Raw genomic sequence first — 16883 nt, 5'->3', positions numbered from 1 at the left:
GTACTCAATTCTCCTGCTATTCCTCATCCCATGGTACACTATCCCGTATAGATCTAGCAATAGGAAATAATTTGATGAGGCAGGCCACTTTGGAGGTGGAATACTTACCACGCGGTCTATCTGATCACTCTCCTTTGAAAGTGAACGTAGGGTGCGGCACCCCGCTGGGTGCTCTTAGAGCTCCCTGGCGATTAAACCCATACTGGCTTGAAATTATTGGTACCACTTCTAATCTGGCGGCGGAAATAGACTCTTTTCTCAATATAAATAGGGGTACCGCAACTCCTCTGATAATATGGGACACTCTGAAGGCCTATGTTCGAGGTCTCCTCATAAAAGATATAAGCACCTGTAAAACTAAATCAAAACGTATTCACGACTCGTTACAGAAAAGGGTGGTGGACATGGAACAGCGATTTATTAATAACCCCTCGGAAACTACGCGGAAGTCGTGGGATGAGGCCCAAACCATTTTTAAAGAGCACCTGGAACACGCGGCAGACAATAAGAGGTTTTTTCAAAAGTTAGCCTATTTTGAAAGTGGGGAGAGCACGGGTAGACTGCTCGCTAGAATAGCCTCGGTACAAAGAGGACCGTCATTTATATCACAAATAAACGGACCGGATGGGGACTTAATTACAGGAGATAGAGATATCCTGCAGGCAATGGTATCGTTTTATAAGGAAACTTATTCGTCTGCATTGTTGTCCACTTCTAATGAAATAGAGGAGTTCGTCTCTAATATAGATCTTCCTTCCCTGACACAGGCACAGAGGGAACAATTAGATGAACCCCTGACGGTGGAGGAATTGGAGGGGGCGCTGCAGGGCTTTCCCAATGAACGTTCTCCTGGGTCGGATGGCCTGCCCAGCGAATTTTTCAAACTACACAGTGAATGTCTCTTGACACAGCTTTTGGCCACCTTTGATTCCTCCGCGTCGGTGGGAGTCTTGCCCGCCTCTATGAGGGAGGCAATAATAGTCCTCATCCCAAAACCAGGCAAGGACTTGCAACAAATGGGTTCATACAGGCCAATATCACTATTATGCGTGGACATCAAAATTATAGCAAAGGCACTGGCCAATAGACTAATCCAGGTTATCTCGGGCCTGGTTCATGGTGATCAAACTGGATTTATGCCTGGAAAGTCCACTGCAGACAACATACGACGTGTATTCTTTAATTTACAGGAGTCGGGTGGGGGGGGGGAGGGGCAGCGGGCACTGCTCTCGCTCGACGCTGCCAAAGCATTTGACAGCGTCGAGTGGGAGTACTTATGGTGCGTGTTGTCTCATATGGGATTCGGGCCTAAATATATTTCATGGATTAAATTACTTTATACTGAACCATCCGCACGACTCAGAGTGAACGGACTGCTATCAGAGTCATTCCCCCTCCAACGTGGCACTAGACAGGGATGTCCCCTTTCCCCTTTTCTTTTTGCATTGGCTATTGAGCCACTAGCCTGCATGGTTCGGGCATCACATGGTATAACAGGTTTTAGACACGGTGGGATTGAGGACCGCATTGCACTGTACGCTGATGACATGCTCTTGTTCCTGAGGCATGCAGGGGCCTCCCTCCCACTAGTCATGGACCTTCTTTCTGTGTTTGGCGGGTACTCGGGATTGACAATCAACTGGGACAAGTCGGCGCTGCTGCCCTTAGACGATTCCCCGGAACAATTCCGATTATCGGATGCAACTGTCCCTGTTGTTTCTCAGTTCAGATACCTGGGGGTGCAGGTCACGTCAGATGCTTCCACTTATCTAACATTAAATCTGTCTCCTCTTATGATACGGTCGGCTAATAAGGTAAAGATATGGCGCAAGCTTCCCCTATCACTTGTCGGTAGGTCTAATCTAACAAAAATGATACTGATGCCACAGTTTCTGTATATATTGCACAATGCGCCAGTATGGGTGCCTATGACATACTTCAGCCGTATTCAGTCTTTATTCCGAGAACTAATATGGGATGGGAAAACACCGAGAATTCGGTTAGACACGTTGCAGAGGGGCAAGGACCGGGGAGGAATAGCGGTACCCAATCCTTACTTATATTATCTAGCTGCGCAGCTCCAACAGCTTAGAGGATGGGCGGGGTCGGGGAATATGACTCCCACGGGAGTACTGTTCCAAAGTATAGCAGAGGGACGAACCCCTATATATTTGTTGGAAATAGCGTCCCAGACCAGGCCGCCAGATGTGCCTCTACTGTTACCTATGCTTAAGAAGGTCTGGTCGACGGCCAAATCTTTATTGAACTGCACATCCTATACCAAATATACTCCACTGTGGAATAATGCAGATTTTCCTCATCTGAGCACTCTGGATGGTTTTACCTTCTGGGATACCAGAGGAGTCCATACCCTTCCACAGTTGTATAGTGAGGGAACTCTAAAAACATATGCCCAACTTCAGGCTGACTTTGACCTACCACATTCTGCCTTCTATAGGTACCTACAACTGAGGCATGCTCTGGAGGCACAGTTTGGTGGGACTCCGGTCACCATATCCACACCACCAATCTTAGACACAATTCTTACTACGTCGGACTCTGCAGGTCTGATATCTTTAATATACCAAGAGCTGTTAGAGGCCCATCTTTCCAGACGACCCCTGACGGTGAAAGAGCAATGGGAAACAGATATAGGTCCAATAACTGACGAACAATGGGCGAGTGTGCTTGCTCTGACTCCCAAATTGGCTGTCTCAGAGACGCATAGATCCTCCCAACTGTTTTTATTACATCGGGTATACAGGACACCCAAGTTCCTAAATAGAATTGGTATGAGAGCGGATTCAAATTGTCCTAGATGCGGATTAGCGGACGCACATATCATTCATCTGATGTGGAGCTGTACTGAGTTGGAGGGCTACTGGAGGGAGGTGGTAGCCCTTGTACATAGGGTATACGGAGTTGCTGTGCCAGTGGAGCCACTAAAATGCATATTAGGTCTGATACCAGAGGAGGATGAGCCTACTGGTGTTGAGTTAGCCATATGCAGAATTCTATACCAGGCGCGTAAACTGATCGCTCGTCACTGGATACAGGCAAGTGCGCCCACCGTCACGGAGCTCGTAGCTAGACTTAATGAAGTTATACGGCTGGAAAAAGGGGTGTATCAAAAAAGAAAGGCGTCAAAGAAATTTGAAAACATATGGGGCCCTTGGTTGGATGCACCAGGCATACCATCTAGGAATCTTAGACGTAACCCAATGGAAGCTCTCTTGTCGTTGTCAGACCGTGCTGTATCCACTACACGCCGTAATGAGACGAGGGGAGGAAGGAGAGGTGATACACGGTAAATACCTGGGTTCTTTTGGCGGTGGGTGTCTTGCCTGGAAAACTCGACTCCTATTAGGGAAGCTCACCCTTGAGTCTTTAAACGATGATAATGTGCCTTATTATTTCTTCATTAATGACATTGTGGAGAACTGCGCATGGGTATCCAAAAAAGAAAGCTATGTGATAATAGTTCTGTTTTGTATAACCTGACCAATGTTGTTGCCTTCCTACAATATTTGTTATGGATGGTCTGAGGGAGGGAGGGGGGAGGGGGGTTGGTACTTTAAGGTGGGTGGGGGGAGGATGGGGGGTTAGTTTTGTTGTGTTTGTATGTTCAACTAAAAAAAAAGGGCACGCTTTTTGTGTGTGGAAAACTGCTAATAAAAATAATCTGATTTAAAAAAAAAAAAGTCAGAATACCCCTATAAGTGGGGTCCTAGACTCCTAGACGTCATTATGGTCGATTAGAAGGTCCCAATGGTAACCATAAATGACAGGCTGTACATAAACCTACGTCTACGTAGGGACTCGATGATGACAACAAGGTCACTGTCTGCTCTTCCCCATCCATAACCATTCAAAGTACCAGGAGCATTACAAGGCCTGCTCACCCGGAGAACTGAGGCAACAAGTTGACTATTGAGCGATGACTTTGAGACATGCTATAAATAGTGGTGGTCTCCTGTGAAGGTCTGGCTATTGGCAGGCTGCTTCTATAAATGCTGCGAGGTTGCTTTATACTGCAATTATCCTATGTGGATGTCACTTACTTGACAGGAAAAGTGAAGGACGTAATTCACAGTAAGAGCTTTGCATTCTGAATATTAAACAGTAAAATCCCAGCCGTTCCGGCCGTTGCTTAGTTCAGGGCAGTGAATTAAGGTTTCACGACTTTATGAAGAAATGTTCTGGGCTTGTAACCTTTGCTATGGAGAGACTTTTTCTGGATGACTACGTACAATATCCCTCATGTAAATTATATGTACAATGCCAGTTCTTCTAAGGCTTCCTACACAGTAATAAATCTCCCATGGCAAGTGCACAGTACAACTTCTGATATGGTTGTCTGTATAGTGCCCACAGGTGTGACATGAAGCTCCTGAGCCCTAACATACTCCATAATACTGTGCAAAACTTGTACTCACAAGGCCCGCTCTCACTCCAACTCACTAATCTCACACACACACATACATATATATGTATACATATATACAGACTACCTCAGCCCAATGTCATAAGAAGCCAATCAACCTGGAGCTGTATTCGCACAGTGGACCCCTTTGCTCCTACAATATGGAACGTACTGTAGATGAGCCTAGAACCCTATAGTAACCTAATTAGGTTCAGGAGAACAGAGTGGGTGGGACTGGGTTTTTGCGGCAGTGTGAAATAGGGCTAAGCATTTTTTTTTGTGACACAGTACTACTTCTCTGCGAACTATGTGGACAGTGCCATGAAAGAAGAAGAAGGAGTAAAAGAAAGAAGAAGAGAAGAAAGGGAGGTAGAAGAAGAAGAACCAACATTCTTGGGTCTGGTAAAAGATTAGTTATAAAATCCAACAATGTTCTTTACCCTCTCTCTCTATTACAACTCTACTGTAAATTTTTCATAGATTGTAATGGACTGCAGGGGTTATGGACAGTCATGGGTGCATTCATCGTGATCTTGGTCCCAAAATAATTGTTTCTTACCTTGTAAGTAGTAGGCTTGACATCCTTCCTTCCTAAGCTTATGGAGTAAGGTCACCAGAACTGGTTCCTGTTCTTCTGACTGGACACCCATTCGCCCTGGGAGACTGGCAGTGCACTCATCATACAAAAGGGCCACTTCTCTTAGAGCAGGAGGGGATCCGGGAAGGAGGGAATGGGCAGAAAGGTTGCCTTTGCGGAGTCGCCGTAACATCAGCCCAGGTAGAGCTACGTGCAAGGCTTTCTCCACATGTGAGGAGTCGTAAAGCTCTCTGCTACGACAGTCCAGGATACGAACATTTTGAGCAGGAGAGTCCAGCTCATCCCGCAGCCATTTTGTAGATTTGCACAAGGACTCCATCTGTTCCACTCACATGGGGCGGACCATGGGAATAAAGTAAACTGGAATGAAACAGTTTGAGGATTCTTGCACAGAATATGGTTGTTGCCGATAATCCTATGGGCTTTCCAAAGTGTTTCAGGGCATTTCCTAGAAAACAAGAAGACTATTAAAAAGAAGACCAAAAACAAGTTATTATAACAGAAAGGGGGTCTCTACTTTAGAAATAGCTGTAGTAGAGAATTCTGAGACTAGCTACAAAGAGGGCCCATGGCCAATAAGATCATTATTAATGGCTGCACAACGCCCTGCCACACAGACTATCCAGTGACCATTCACATGACCTGGCTGCACTAGCCGACCCGTCTACGCAGGTTTGTCAAACTAGCACCAATCCCCACTATCCCCGCTTCTTATATGGAGCCAATTGGCCCATGTCAAAGAGCCTTTACTGTTGACCCCCCCACCCACCAGACACTCTACTAGGGAGCTAGGTAATGGATGTACTGTGCTGAGATTATTGCAAAATGCTCCCTCTAACAAGGTTTTCAAAAGTTATTGTGGTTTTGACAGGGGGGAAATTATACTTACTGATCTGGCCTTCTATCTATCTTGACTATGGCCACTCAGCCAATCAGCAACTGAGAAGGGACACTGCTGCAAATGCTGATTGGCTGAGCGGCAAAGTGAAGATAGATGGAAGACTGGAGTGGTAAGTATAGCAGCTCAGCAGCCTCGCACAAGGTGCTCGGTCGCTCACCACCTCCATACCTCTGTGGTAGAGACCCACAAGATGACTTCTACAGGAAGATTTATTGTAAAAACGTTTTGAAAATCCTTTCCTTTCCATTCTTGCCAATGATTTCTTTTGCGCTATTCACATGGGGGGGGGGGGGGGGGGGTAACTATCAGTTCATCTTCAGTTTGACCTCTCTGGCCTCCTTTTTGTGTGGGCCCACTACAGTATCCTCTAGTTCTCTGATATCACAGCACTGTCCTGACTTTACCCCATCTTTGATCCTCACTAGCGTTAGTATTTTTTTGTGAATTAATATAATGTATTAGCGACTTCTTACGACATTAAATCCATTCCATTCTTTTCACTTCATATTAATGACTGCAAGCAAATCGCATTGCCGGCATGCAACATCCTCTAAACATCCACTGATCCCTTTGTTGTCTCTATAATCCCTTTATATCCTACTAGATCGCTCCTATCAATCTTTGGAAATTCCCACTACAATATAATACCTATATGTGAAAATCCCCTTGCAATACATCAGCTTGGGTTTGGGGCCAGCAACTACATGTCTGGGTTTACTAGCAGGATAGAGGCCCTATTACACCAAATGATTGTCAGCCGTACTTGGCTGATAACTGGCCGTTCCTGTCGATAATCGTTTGGTGTAATAGGTCATGTTTAAAGTCAATGCTGTTGGCTGATCATTGTCTTTAAAAAAAAAAAAAAAAAATTCTAATGTGTATGGTAACCTTTACACTTCTTTTTAACACTCAGTTAAATGGACCCTGTCACAGGGAGTAGGGATGGTCCGAACCTGCCAAGGTTCGGGTTCGTACGAACCTGAACTCTCTGCAATGATTCCCGCTGTCTGCCCCCTCCGTGCAGCGGGTGGATACAGCCGGAGGACCGCCTGGAAAACTGGGATACAGCCTATGGCTATGGCTGTATCCCAGCTTTCCAGGCGGTCCTCCTGCTGTATCCACCCGCTGCACGGAGCGGGCAGACAGCGGGAATCATTGCAGAGAGTTCAGGTTCGTACGAACCCGAACCTTGGCAGGTTCGGACCATCCCTAACAGGGACATATCTAAAGTTTTAAGTGTCAGGGTCTCATCATGGCAGAGCATTTCTTTACCTAGCTCCGACATCCCCTTTATCAAAAATACCTTTAATGAGGTTACTGTCCCTTTAAGGTGAACACGTTGCTAGGTTTTACATTGTTCGCTTCATACACAATACTTAATGCATGAAAAATAGAGCACTGAAAGCCTAGTGAAAGGTTCTCTCCGATGAACCAATTCAGAACTGCTGAAGAGTGTGATCTCATGACAGCCGCGGCACTTGTCTGCCGTATTAATGAAAAACACGCTATAGGGGGAAAATGTGAACGGTATAATTAACATCTCTACGGCACAATGTATACATGTTGTCCCTGATGCTCTGTGACATATCTACTCCATGGAGTGGCTCACAGATCATTAAGTGAATCAGTATACAGAAGCTGCAATGCATAATGGGACTTGTATTCTTACCAAACACATTAGAGGTTGTTACTGGGTTTAAATAATATAAAATGTGACTTACAATGGAGATTACACAGAACATGTCGATCTAAGCCAGATGATTTAGCACTCCAGTGACAAAGGGGTGCCATGGTTGGGGGGTTCAGTTGCTATGGCAACAAGATTTTAGCCCTGGTCTCCTTTCCCCCCAGAACTACACATAAGTTGAGCAATACAACAAGGGACAGTACATTCTCATTCTCCAAAACATTGGGTATAGCAGATGCCAGACACCATTTTAAGACTTAAAGGGGTTCTCTGCCTTGAACATCTTCCTCTTCTTATTAGAAGGATTCCTTGATAATAAATTGATCATTAAAGCGGTTGTCCAGTGAGCAGAAGACAACTAAAGCCTTTTGGTCGCAGGAACTTTTTTTGCCTTTTTTTCCCTTGGGGAGAGGGAAGTGGGCAGGGCTCATGCCCGCATGAGATGTCCAATAGCTGCACAGTATCTCTGCAATATCAGAGATACTGTGCAGCTACTTGACATCAGCTGGTGACAACACTGCCCCCTGTCTGGAGCTATATACCTGGTGACAGGTATAGTTTCGCCCACACACAGTGATCGTGACTTAGCCTGACTTATCCCACATCTCAGAAGGCTTACTTCCGAGACATGGGATCTAAGAGTGAACACCGGCAAGCAGAAGGCTTCAACCGTCCGCTGACAAACCTGGACAACCCCTTTAAGATCCCCAACAATCAGCTGTAATCTGTGAAGAAAATCGGCACTATACCTAAAAATGCTCAGTTGCCCAATAATCGGGACCATTTGAAGTCCTTTTGATATGGTCAGATTATTGGGCAAATAAGCATTCTTAGATATAGTTGATCCATGTAAAAGGAATAGTGATCAGCCAATGAATGAGTAAACACCCAGCTGCAAAATTAATGGAGCTTTGGGAAGGCTCTGCAAATGAACATCGACCAGCGAGATCACCATTCATACCTTGCATCCCATCTGCCTTGGTAAAAGGGCCCTAAGTGCAGTGTCGGACTGGGGTAACTGGGGCCCACCAAAGCAAATGATCCTGGGGGCCCACCAATGAAGAACCAATGAGAAACAACATGTCACTCAGTGTTTGGGCAGGTTCTAAATCTGGGGGCACACTGGAGGATCCTCTGGTCCTCTGGTGGGCCAGTCTGACACTGCCTAAGTGTTAATTTTTACTGCAGCTTCCCTTGTCTTAGTGTCTCTGTTACTAAAGAAAGAATGAGCCTAACAACAGGCAATGAAAAATATACTCTGCGGAAGGGAGACCAAGAAGAGGTGGGAAAGGACACAGACCTATTCTGGTCCCACCAGCTGACCCTGCCTTCTTGCCCTAACAGTCCTAGGCAAAAAAACATGGAGATGGTCCCTACTTTCAATAAGGTGATACACAAATAGAACGTGATTGGAATCCAATTGGAGTAAAGAATCCAACAAGAGTGGGTGCAAAGAGAAGATGTCAATTATAACCTAGGCAAAACCGAGGTTAACTGTGATGTTAACTGACAAAAACATATTATGCAAATACAAACACGACTACAGGTGCAGTCTTGGCCACACACCACGAGCCGAGAGCAGCGTCAAGCTCCAAATAGGAGCTGGTCCGATGCATCAAGACTTTGGACAATATGTGCATTTTATAAATGTGCATTAAATAACTATAAAAAAAAAAAAAACGGACAAAAAAATTTATTATCATCAGTCACCAGATTGAACAGGCGTCTAATAAATCACCTCCAGATACAAAGAAACCAGTGGAAAAGGCGAAAAAGCCTCATAAAACCGACTGCGACAATAGACCGCGCTGCAAACCTTCAGGACTGGTGCAGTATGAAAAACTAGGATTAAAATAGAATAAGACACAGACTGATAGCAATCCCATAAATATCTAGTTCTAGTTCTAGTCATTTGGTATATGCTACTATGGAGGGTTTATAATGTTCTATAATCTAGAATATACTCTTAGGGTGTGTTCACACGTGCAGGATCTGCAGCAGATTTGATGGCACAGATTTACTTTAAATCTGGGCCATCAAATCTGCTGCCGATCTGCTGCAGATTCAAACAAGTGGCAGATCCTATACGTGTGAACGCACCATTAATAAGTAAATAAGCACCATCATTACCGCCTCCCATATCTATAATCCAGTGTATTATATTTTTTTGAGTTTAGCATACAAGGCAAGGCAGCAGTAGGGGATTATAATAGGTCCATTTCGGGCGGTAGCCCTGAGCTCCAGGGGGGCCCATGGCCACCCAAAAAGACTTTCAGTGGTGTATTGTCTCCTGGCTACAGTCCTGTCATGATTTGCAAAAAATCATTACTTTTTTACCACAATTTTGAACAAATCAGGGCAAACATGACATTATCTATCCTGTGCTATGATGACCAGGCTAGTGCTGCCATAGTTACAGTGGGTTGGGGGGGCCCAGGCCTGGTGAACAGCCCAGAGCCTATGGTAAAGTTAATCCGCCCCTGCAAGGCAGGTACCACCAAAATAGTTCTGACCCATCAAGGCATGGAATTCACAAAACCTCTGAAGGTCTTGTTAGCAGCAGATCCTTTTAAGGGGTTTTGCAAAAACCCAAAACAAAAAAAAAACAAACATATTTACCCCTTTTATCGATCCCGTTCTTGTTACACGTTGCTTCCTAGTCCATGGGGTAATTGCCCCGATAACGTCTCTGTACACTATGCACAACACCACTGCAGCCAGTCACTGAAATTGGTGGTCACGTGCAAGAGGGAGTGCACATGACCACTTAGGCCAGTGATTGACCGTAGGGTCCCATACAAAATATATGGCACCAATCCTTACCTTTTGGCATTTTTTTTGTTTTTAGATAATTCCTTTTGAGGTTTGGCCTTCAAATAATTAGACTTTTTTTTTTTTTTTTACCTTTTTTAACTTTTTCAAACTTCTGAGAAGTTTTACCAATAGTTTCTGGGAAAGCCGATTACAAGTGACATGAATACAGCTGCATTCCTTATTATTCGCAGCAAAACTAGCCGCCATAACAACATAAAAAGTGCCAATATCTCTGTAAGTAGATAAAACATAACTACTACAGATGAGTGCAACTCGTACAATCGTTTGAATACTGGTGGCTGAAGAAGTTGGATGCAGCCTTAGGGAGTCCAAGGAAACATGGATACAGCTTATGGCCTATCGCTGTATCAATGTTTTCCAGGACTCCCTAGGGCTGCATCCAACTTTTTCAGCCACTGGTAATCAAATGCCAAACGACAGGACTAGAGATGAGCAGGCTTGAGTAGCGCTCATCTCTAGTAACTACCAAACTTTGTGTATAGCTTTTGTTTTTCAATTTTATGTTTTGGGTGAAAATCCACTTTTTATTGAAGTCATTGAGTTATGGATTAGACTACTTTCAGTAGACTGAGAATACGACATGACAGTCATCACTCAAATTGGGCCTCGTCTATGAAAACTAGAACCAGTGAGGGTAATTAGGATCCAGATGTCATTTTTGAGCTATGGGTGACTCCTACACCTTCTGTCAGTGCTAGGTTTCATACTGTATTTAGATGAGATGAGCAGAAAATGTAAAAAAAAAATAATAAGAATATGAGTAATAGCAGAGCAGAGCTGTAGCTAGACTTTCCATCAATTATGAGGAAGATCCAGTTTGCTGCCAAGGACGTATATCTAAGTGAACTTGGCAAGACCGACTTGTTGGTGTCCTGCCTGGCTCCCAGCACCATATGCACTACCACAGTAGTAAAGAATCTGGTTAGAGCCCTAATTTGGTGCAGGGGTACAGACGGCCCAGTGAAGTGATGGGACATACACCTTGGTGGCTAGGAGCCATCCTATCTCACAATAAAAGACTAAAGTCGAAGGGATCGCCAATGGTTTTACCCACCAGAAAGAACTTACAGCGGGAGGGGAGGAGTTATTAGGAGTTGGAGGTACACTTCAAAGGGGTTGACGTCTGAATGTTATGAAAATCCATGTTCCTTGGAGGAGGAAAAAAAAGGCGCAGACCCTAATGGCATGGCTCTATCAGCTGGAATTAAACTATGTTGGCATAGTAGTGGAGGGACAGGAAGTGAGGACTGTGATAATTTTTAAAACCCTGGAAATCCCTGTATGAAATGAAAACTAACGGTCAACGTGTTATCTTGTTAATAACGCCACGCCTGATACTGCTCTCACTTAAATGGAGCTAAACTAAAATACCACAAGCAATCTATGGACAAAAAGTGGTAAAAGTTAGACCCTTCTCTACTTACTTCTATATTGGCACACATTTTGATGACCAACACTCACCTTTCTTACGTCTCCTTGTCCAAAGGTTCTTCAAGACAGCAACTGTTCTCACACTGCAACACAGGACATTAGTCGGAGCTGCCAGACAATCATTATGGAATATAACAGGATCCAAGAAGTTGACGCAGATTGTTAACCCAGCTCAATGTTCTGACGAAAGCCCGCCTATGGGACTCTTCCCGATCAATGTCCGCCTCTTCTTATTCAGAAAACATGTCTCTGCGTTCTCTTTTTGTCCTATATGTTTTTGTGTGGTCGGTGGCACCTGGCATTTCCCTCATGGAATAAATTCTGGTTCCTCCCAAGCTGGTTTCTTCTGTAGCCTATCCGAAGCCACAAGACATTCCAAGCTGCAATTCAGACACTACAGCGGCCTTCCTCTTTATCATGCGTCTTTGGCGAGAAGGCATCCAGGTGTCTTTCAGAGTGGAACGTCCGATAACACAATTTCTTGTAGTTCCGTCCACTGCCGAATGTCCAAGTGTGTCACTTCAAAGAGTCACTCCTTCAATGTTTTAGATCTGCAAAAGTAATAAATAGCACAGTAAAGACCATGAGAATTTTTAGAAATCTGAGAGGATCTTACTGGCAATTATCCTGAAAGTCCGCCCTCTTAACTTCCCCCTGGAGTCCTGGACATGTCTACATGCTGTTAGCAGGTTTCCTATTGACATGACCTCAGATTTTGCAGAGGATGTGACACAATCGTTCCATGGGCTGAGTGAGCTCCGTCATCTCTCATCAGCTCTGACCGTAGAGGAGAGGCCCTCACTGCACAAATTATAATGAGGCTCCTATCCCTAGACAGGGGGGTTCACCGATTGGTAACATCCACCATTTTTCTAAGACAAATATTGGAATTAGATGCTTGTTGAAAAGGGCAACAGGTCTTTCCAAAAGTTGCTGGTCCTATTCACCCACCCCCCAACTATTGGGCCTTATCAAACCCTTAGGCACCTTCTAACCATTAAAGGGGTTTTCCAGGCAAAACAGACTGAAGACCTATCCACGACAACCTAGTACCTTCACCTGTCAGATGTTGAGTGCCGGCATTGACTGCAGCTCAGCTTCCATTCCAGCCCCGTTCACGGTGTAGTGCAGGCACTGACCGGCTTATCGACAGAGATGCAAGGTGTTGGCATCTCCCCAATTGGTGACTGATGACTTATCTTGTAGATAGCTCATCTATCTGTTTTGCCTGGAAAAACCCCTTCAAGTACTAAGATCCCTTATGTTCTGGTTCTAATCATTAGGATCGACCTGAAGATGTAAGATCTACCAGGTTGATCTATATTCCAGAAAATCCTCTAAATATTTACAGCATCGACCAGCAAACAAGCAGAAAGCTCTAGATGCATCTGCTTCACGCCTGGCATTGAGCTATTTAAAGCCATGTTGTATTTTTAGCATTCTTTACATGTTGATTCTGGTTTTCTAATTACTTATTCTCCAGCATGAGTCATGTGAATCCTTTCTCTTTATTATCCTTTCTATCCTTCTAGTGAGATGTATGGCCGACCAATGATGATTCGTAAGACCGCACCATCCGAGCGACGAGCTAAAGAAAGAGCAGTTTCTCATTTATTGGCCGATTACTTGGTCTCTTACATGGGGCAGTTATTGTCCTTTGTTTGGCCAATAATTTAAAAGGCTCTTTAGAGGTCAAAAGCTCAAAATACTGGCAGCTAAGGGTCCTATTACACGGGCCTACTACGGGCCCGTTCATTTTAGTAAGCGGGCACCGATCTCCCATATTAGACGGCCCGATAATCGGGCATTAAGGGCTGCATGCACATTGTTAGCGATGTCCATGCAGCCCTTGTCCAAACACCTGATACCTTACCTCTCCGTGCTCCTGGTCTTTCCTCCTGTGCACCACAGCTTCCTGGTCCTGGTAGCTGCAGCTTCTGAGTAGCCTGTCAGCTGACAGGCCACTCAGATGCTGCAGCCGCCGGGACCGGGAAGCTGTGGTGTTTGGGTAATCATCGTCCACACATCGCTATTACACGAAGCGATGCGCAGTCAGCTCCCAACGATTTTAGGTCCAAACCTAAACCAATGATCAGTCAATGTTCATTGTCATCGACTGATCACTGTCTCTATTACACGGAGCGATAATTGGCCGAATCAGCTCAATTCGGCCAATTATCGCTTGTGTAATAGGGCCCTAAATGCTATCTCTTCAAAAACCAAGGACGTATGTGTTATGAATGGGAAGCAGCAATGGGAGGGTAGTTGGCCGCTGTTGGACACCTATCGAGAGGCGTCTTATCTCCCCTAGGATTGGGCATATTGAAATTCAACTTCTCAGTGCTTTTCTTCCCCATGATGATAGAGAAGAGTTGGGAGACCAACATACACATTAGGGCTATCTTCACACTACTGTACGTATGAGACCGCCGGTCTCTGGCTGGATCATCTCGGCCGGTACTTAAGTACCGGCCGGATGATCCTTTCAGCCGCGGAGCTCTGATACGGGCACATCAGCGCGCGCGCGCATCAGAGCTTCCCATAGGACAGGTCTGACAGGTCTTTCTGCGGCTGGAATTCACTGCGGCCGTATGGGATCCCGGCCAGAGCGTATACGATGTGTGTACGGTCCGGCCGGGATCCCATAGAACAACAGGCATTGTTCCACCGCGGTAAAAGTACAGCCGTTGTTGCCATCGGCAACAACGGCCGTGCTTTTACGTAGTGTGAACATAGCCTAGATGGGTGGCCAGTCATCGGCAAGTTTGGTGAGCTTTAGTCTAATTCTATCCTGGTGGTTGGCGGGGGATCCCTTCTGTTGGGCCATTACCAATCCGTAATTCACAACAGATCCTAGTGCTTTGTAATGTCTCTTGCTATGGCTGGAATCTTTTATGTTTTTGTGACATATAATCAACCCACCCTTTTCAGCTCCAGCAAGGGTATCCAGACTTCAAAAAAACATGGCCGCTATCTTCCAGAAACAGCTCCACTCCTGTCCCCAGTTTGGGTGTGATTTTGCAACTCAGTTTCATTGAATTCAACAGAGCTGAATTGTAATACCACACATAACCTGAGGACAGGGGTAGTGCAGTTTTTTCAAGAAAGTTGTGTTTTTCTCTAATTCTGGTTTTAAGTGAAAAACCTGTCTGTATGAAAAAACTATCCACAGGTGATTGCGCTACAAGTGCTACGTTATTATATTACATACAAAGAACCTAGTACAAACAGTATAGCTATTCTCCAGGTAGGAGCGTAGCATTTTAATTTAGTTTTAGGCTTTTAGGGGGTCTTTAAATATACAGAATAGTAGCTATGGAGTAGGCGGGATACGTTACATAAAGGAATATTGATTCACACAGACATTAATGGAGCATGCAATGTAGGCGGGCTCTATTATATTCCATGAATAGGGACAGAAGGACTTTCCTAGAAATGCACAGGACATGAAAACAACTGGGCGATTATCCTATTTACATCTGTGTAATGAAGAAATTCTATATCTCCTGGCCCTGAACGCTGGAGGAGATGCGCCTATAGTATACTGTGGCCACACGGGTCTCATGACTGGAAGGTCCTGGACTCCAGCGTAACAATCCCACCACCACCGACCATGGACCATTCATAATAATGGTATCTTCTTACAAGGCGGTAAATTATAAATCTCTGGCATTTTCTGACACCAGTCGATTTGAAAAAAAAAAGCTTCAAGAAGCCTTAGAACATGATTAAGAATTAGGAGCCAAGCCAGAAACTCCCTAGAAGGAGAGGTTACCCATCTGTAGACAGCAGTTTTGAGGTTACTGCCCCTCATTAGAATTCCCAGTGGAGCATGAAGGGCCTGTAAGTCTTCACATGTCTTTACAGTGTGGTGTACTGATAAGGGACAATTTTGTTCCAAAAAATATGTGTGCATATGGGTAACCTCTCCTTGTGGGGAGTTTCTGTCTTGGCTTAGTAAAATTCCCAGTCATGTCCTAAGGCTTCTTAATGGAGTTAAGGTAAAGCTACTTCTAAAAGGTTATCTCAGACATCTTCTTTGTATATCCTATCCCCTGTGTTCTGAATGGAAAAAAAATGAGTGTTAAGCCGCTGCAATTAGGATCAGCTTATCTCTCCAAGAACAAAAGGATCGGGGAGTTGAAACAACACATGTCTGATTCTTCCCCATCATAATCTAAACCATCAACGACTTTTCTATAATGTGTGGGAAACATTAACAACAAGTAGGGGACAGATGACAGAGCATCTGACCACAGGATCAGACTATACAGGACTTTTTTACTGTTGTAACCATGGCGACGCATAGGAGCTGTATACACGAAACGGTAGGATCTGCAATCTTACTATAATGACAACCTGTCCATCCAGTTATTACCTGTAAATATCCAGCTATAGTATTTTCTCCTATATCTACCCGTATATGTCATTAGTTATCAATCTGAACAATTTGTTAAGAATTATTCCCGCCAAGAGAACTGGCCAGTCTTCTAAAACACTGTATTTGCTTCCATGGCGCGCACCCAGCCATTCCAGCAGTAACGGATTAACGCAATTGTCAACCCCAGGGTGTTGCTTAATCCACAAGTTCCACGTCGTTTTTTTTGCTTTGTGCTTGATCATCCCCCAAAATACCCTCATAATTCATTAACATTCATCCCAGAATATGTTAAACTTTAATCAACCACATTGCAAATCCTAGGCCGAGATCTATAAATAAATCCTGCAAGCCTTGCTTTACAGGAACTGCTATAGTCAGGGGCGACAGAGGCGACGTTCAGCAGACAGGGTGGGGGAGGGGGGACATGCCAGTCTTTGCTGCTGCTTCTTGAGGTCTCCGTATGGGCACACATCTTATTGTCTGGGGCAATCTAAGATGGGCCGATGGCGGCCCGATCAATACTGTAAACGAGTGGCGATCTACTAGATCAGCGCTCGTTTACTGGGTCTATTACTGATATTCATTTAGCAAGACTGCATGGATATCGCTAGCTATGTCCGTGCAGCC

The 16883-nt window shown here is 44.7% G+C and overlaps 1 protein-coding gene across 1 annotated transcript in view; it reads right to left on the bottom strand.

The window, feature by feature from the left end:
- Positions 1–16883, bottom strand: part of DUSP9 (dual specificity phosphatase 9) — a 45983-nt gene that overhangs the window by 16553 nt on the left and 12547 nt on the right. The window contains exons 2-3 of the mRNA XM_069986234.1: positions 11906–12426; positions 4983–5469 (exon numbers count right to left, since the gene is read on the bottom strand). Of these exons, the coding sequence (XP_069842335.1) occupies positions 4983–5340 (358 nt within the window). The 5' untranslated portion in view covers positions 5341–5469; positions 11906–12426. The remainder of the gene's footprint in view (positions 1–4982; positions 5470–11905; positions 12427–16883) is intronic.

Source organism: Dendropsophus ebraccatus, chromosome 10 (assembly GCF_027789765.1).
Source record: "Dendropsophus ebraccatus isolate aDenEbr1 chromosome 10, aDenEbr1.pat, whole genome shotgun sequence".
NCBI classification, from domain to species: Eukaryota; Metazoa; Chordata; class Amphibia; order Anura; family Hylidae; genus Dendropsophus; species Dendropsophus ebraccatus.
This window is presented reverse-complemented; position numbering and strand designations above follow the sequence as displayed.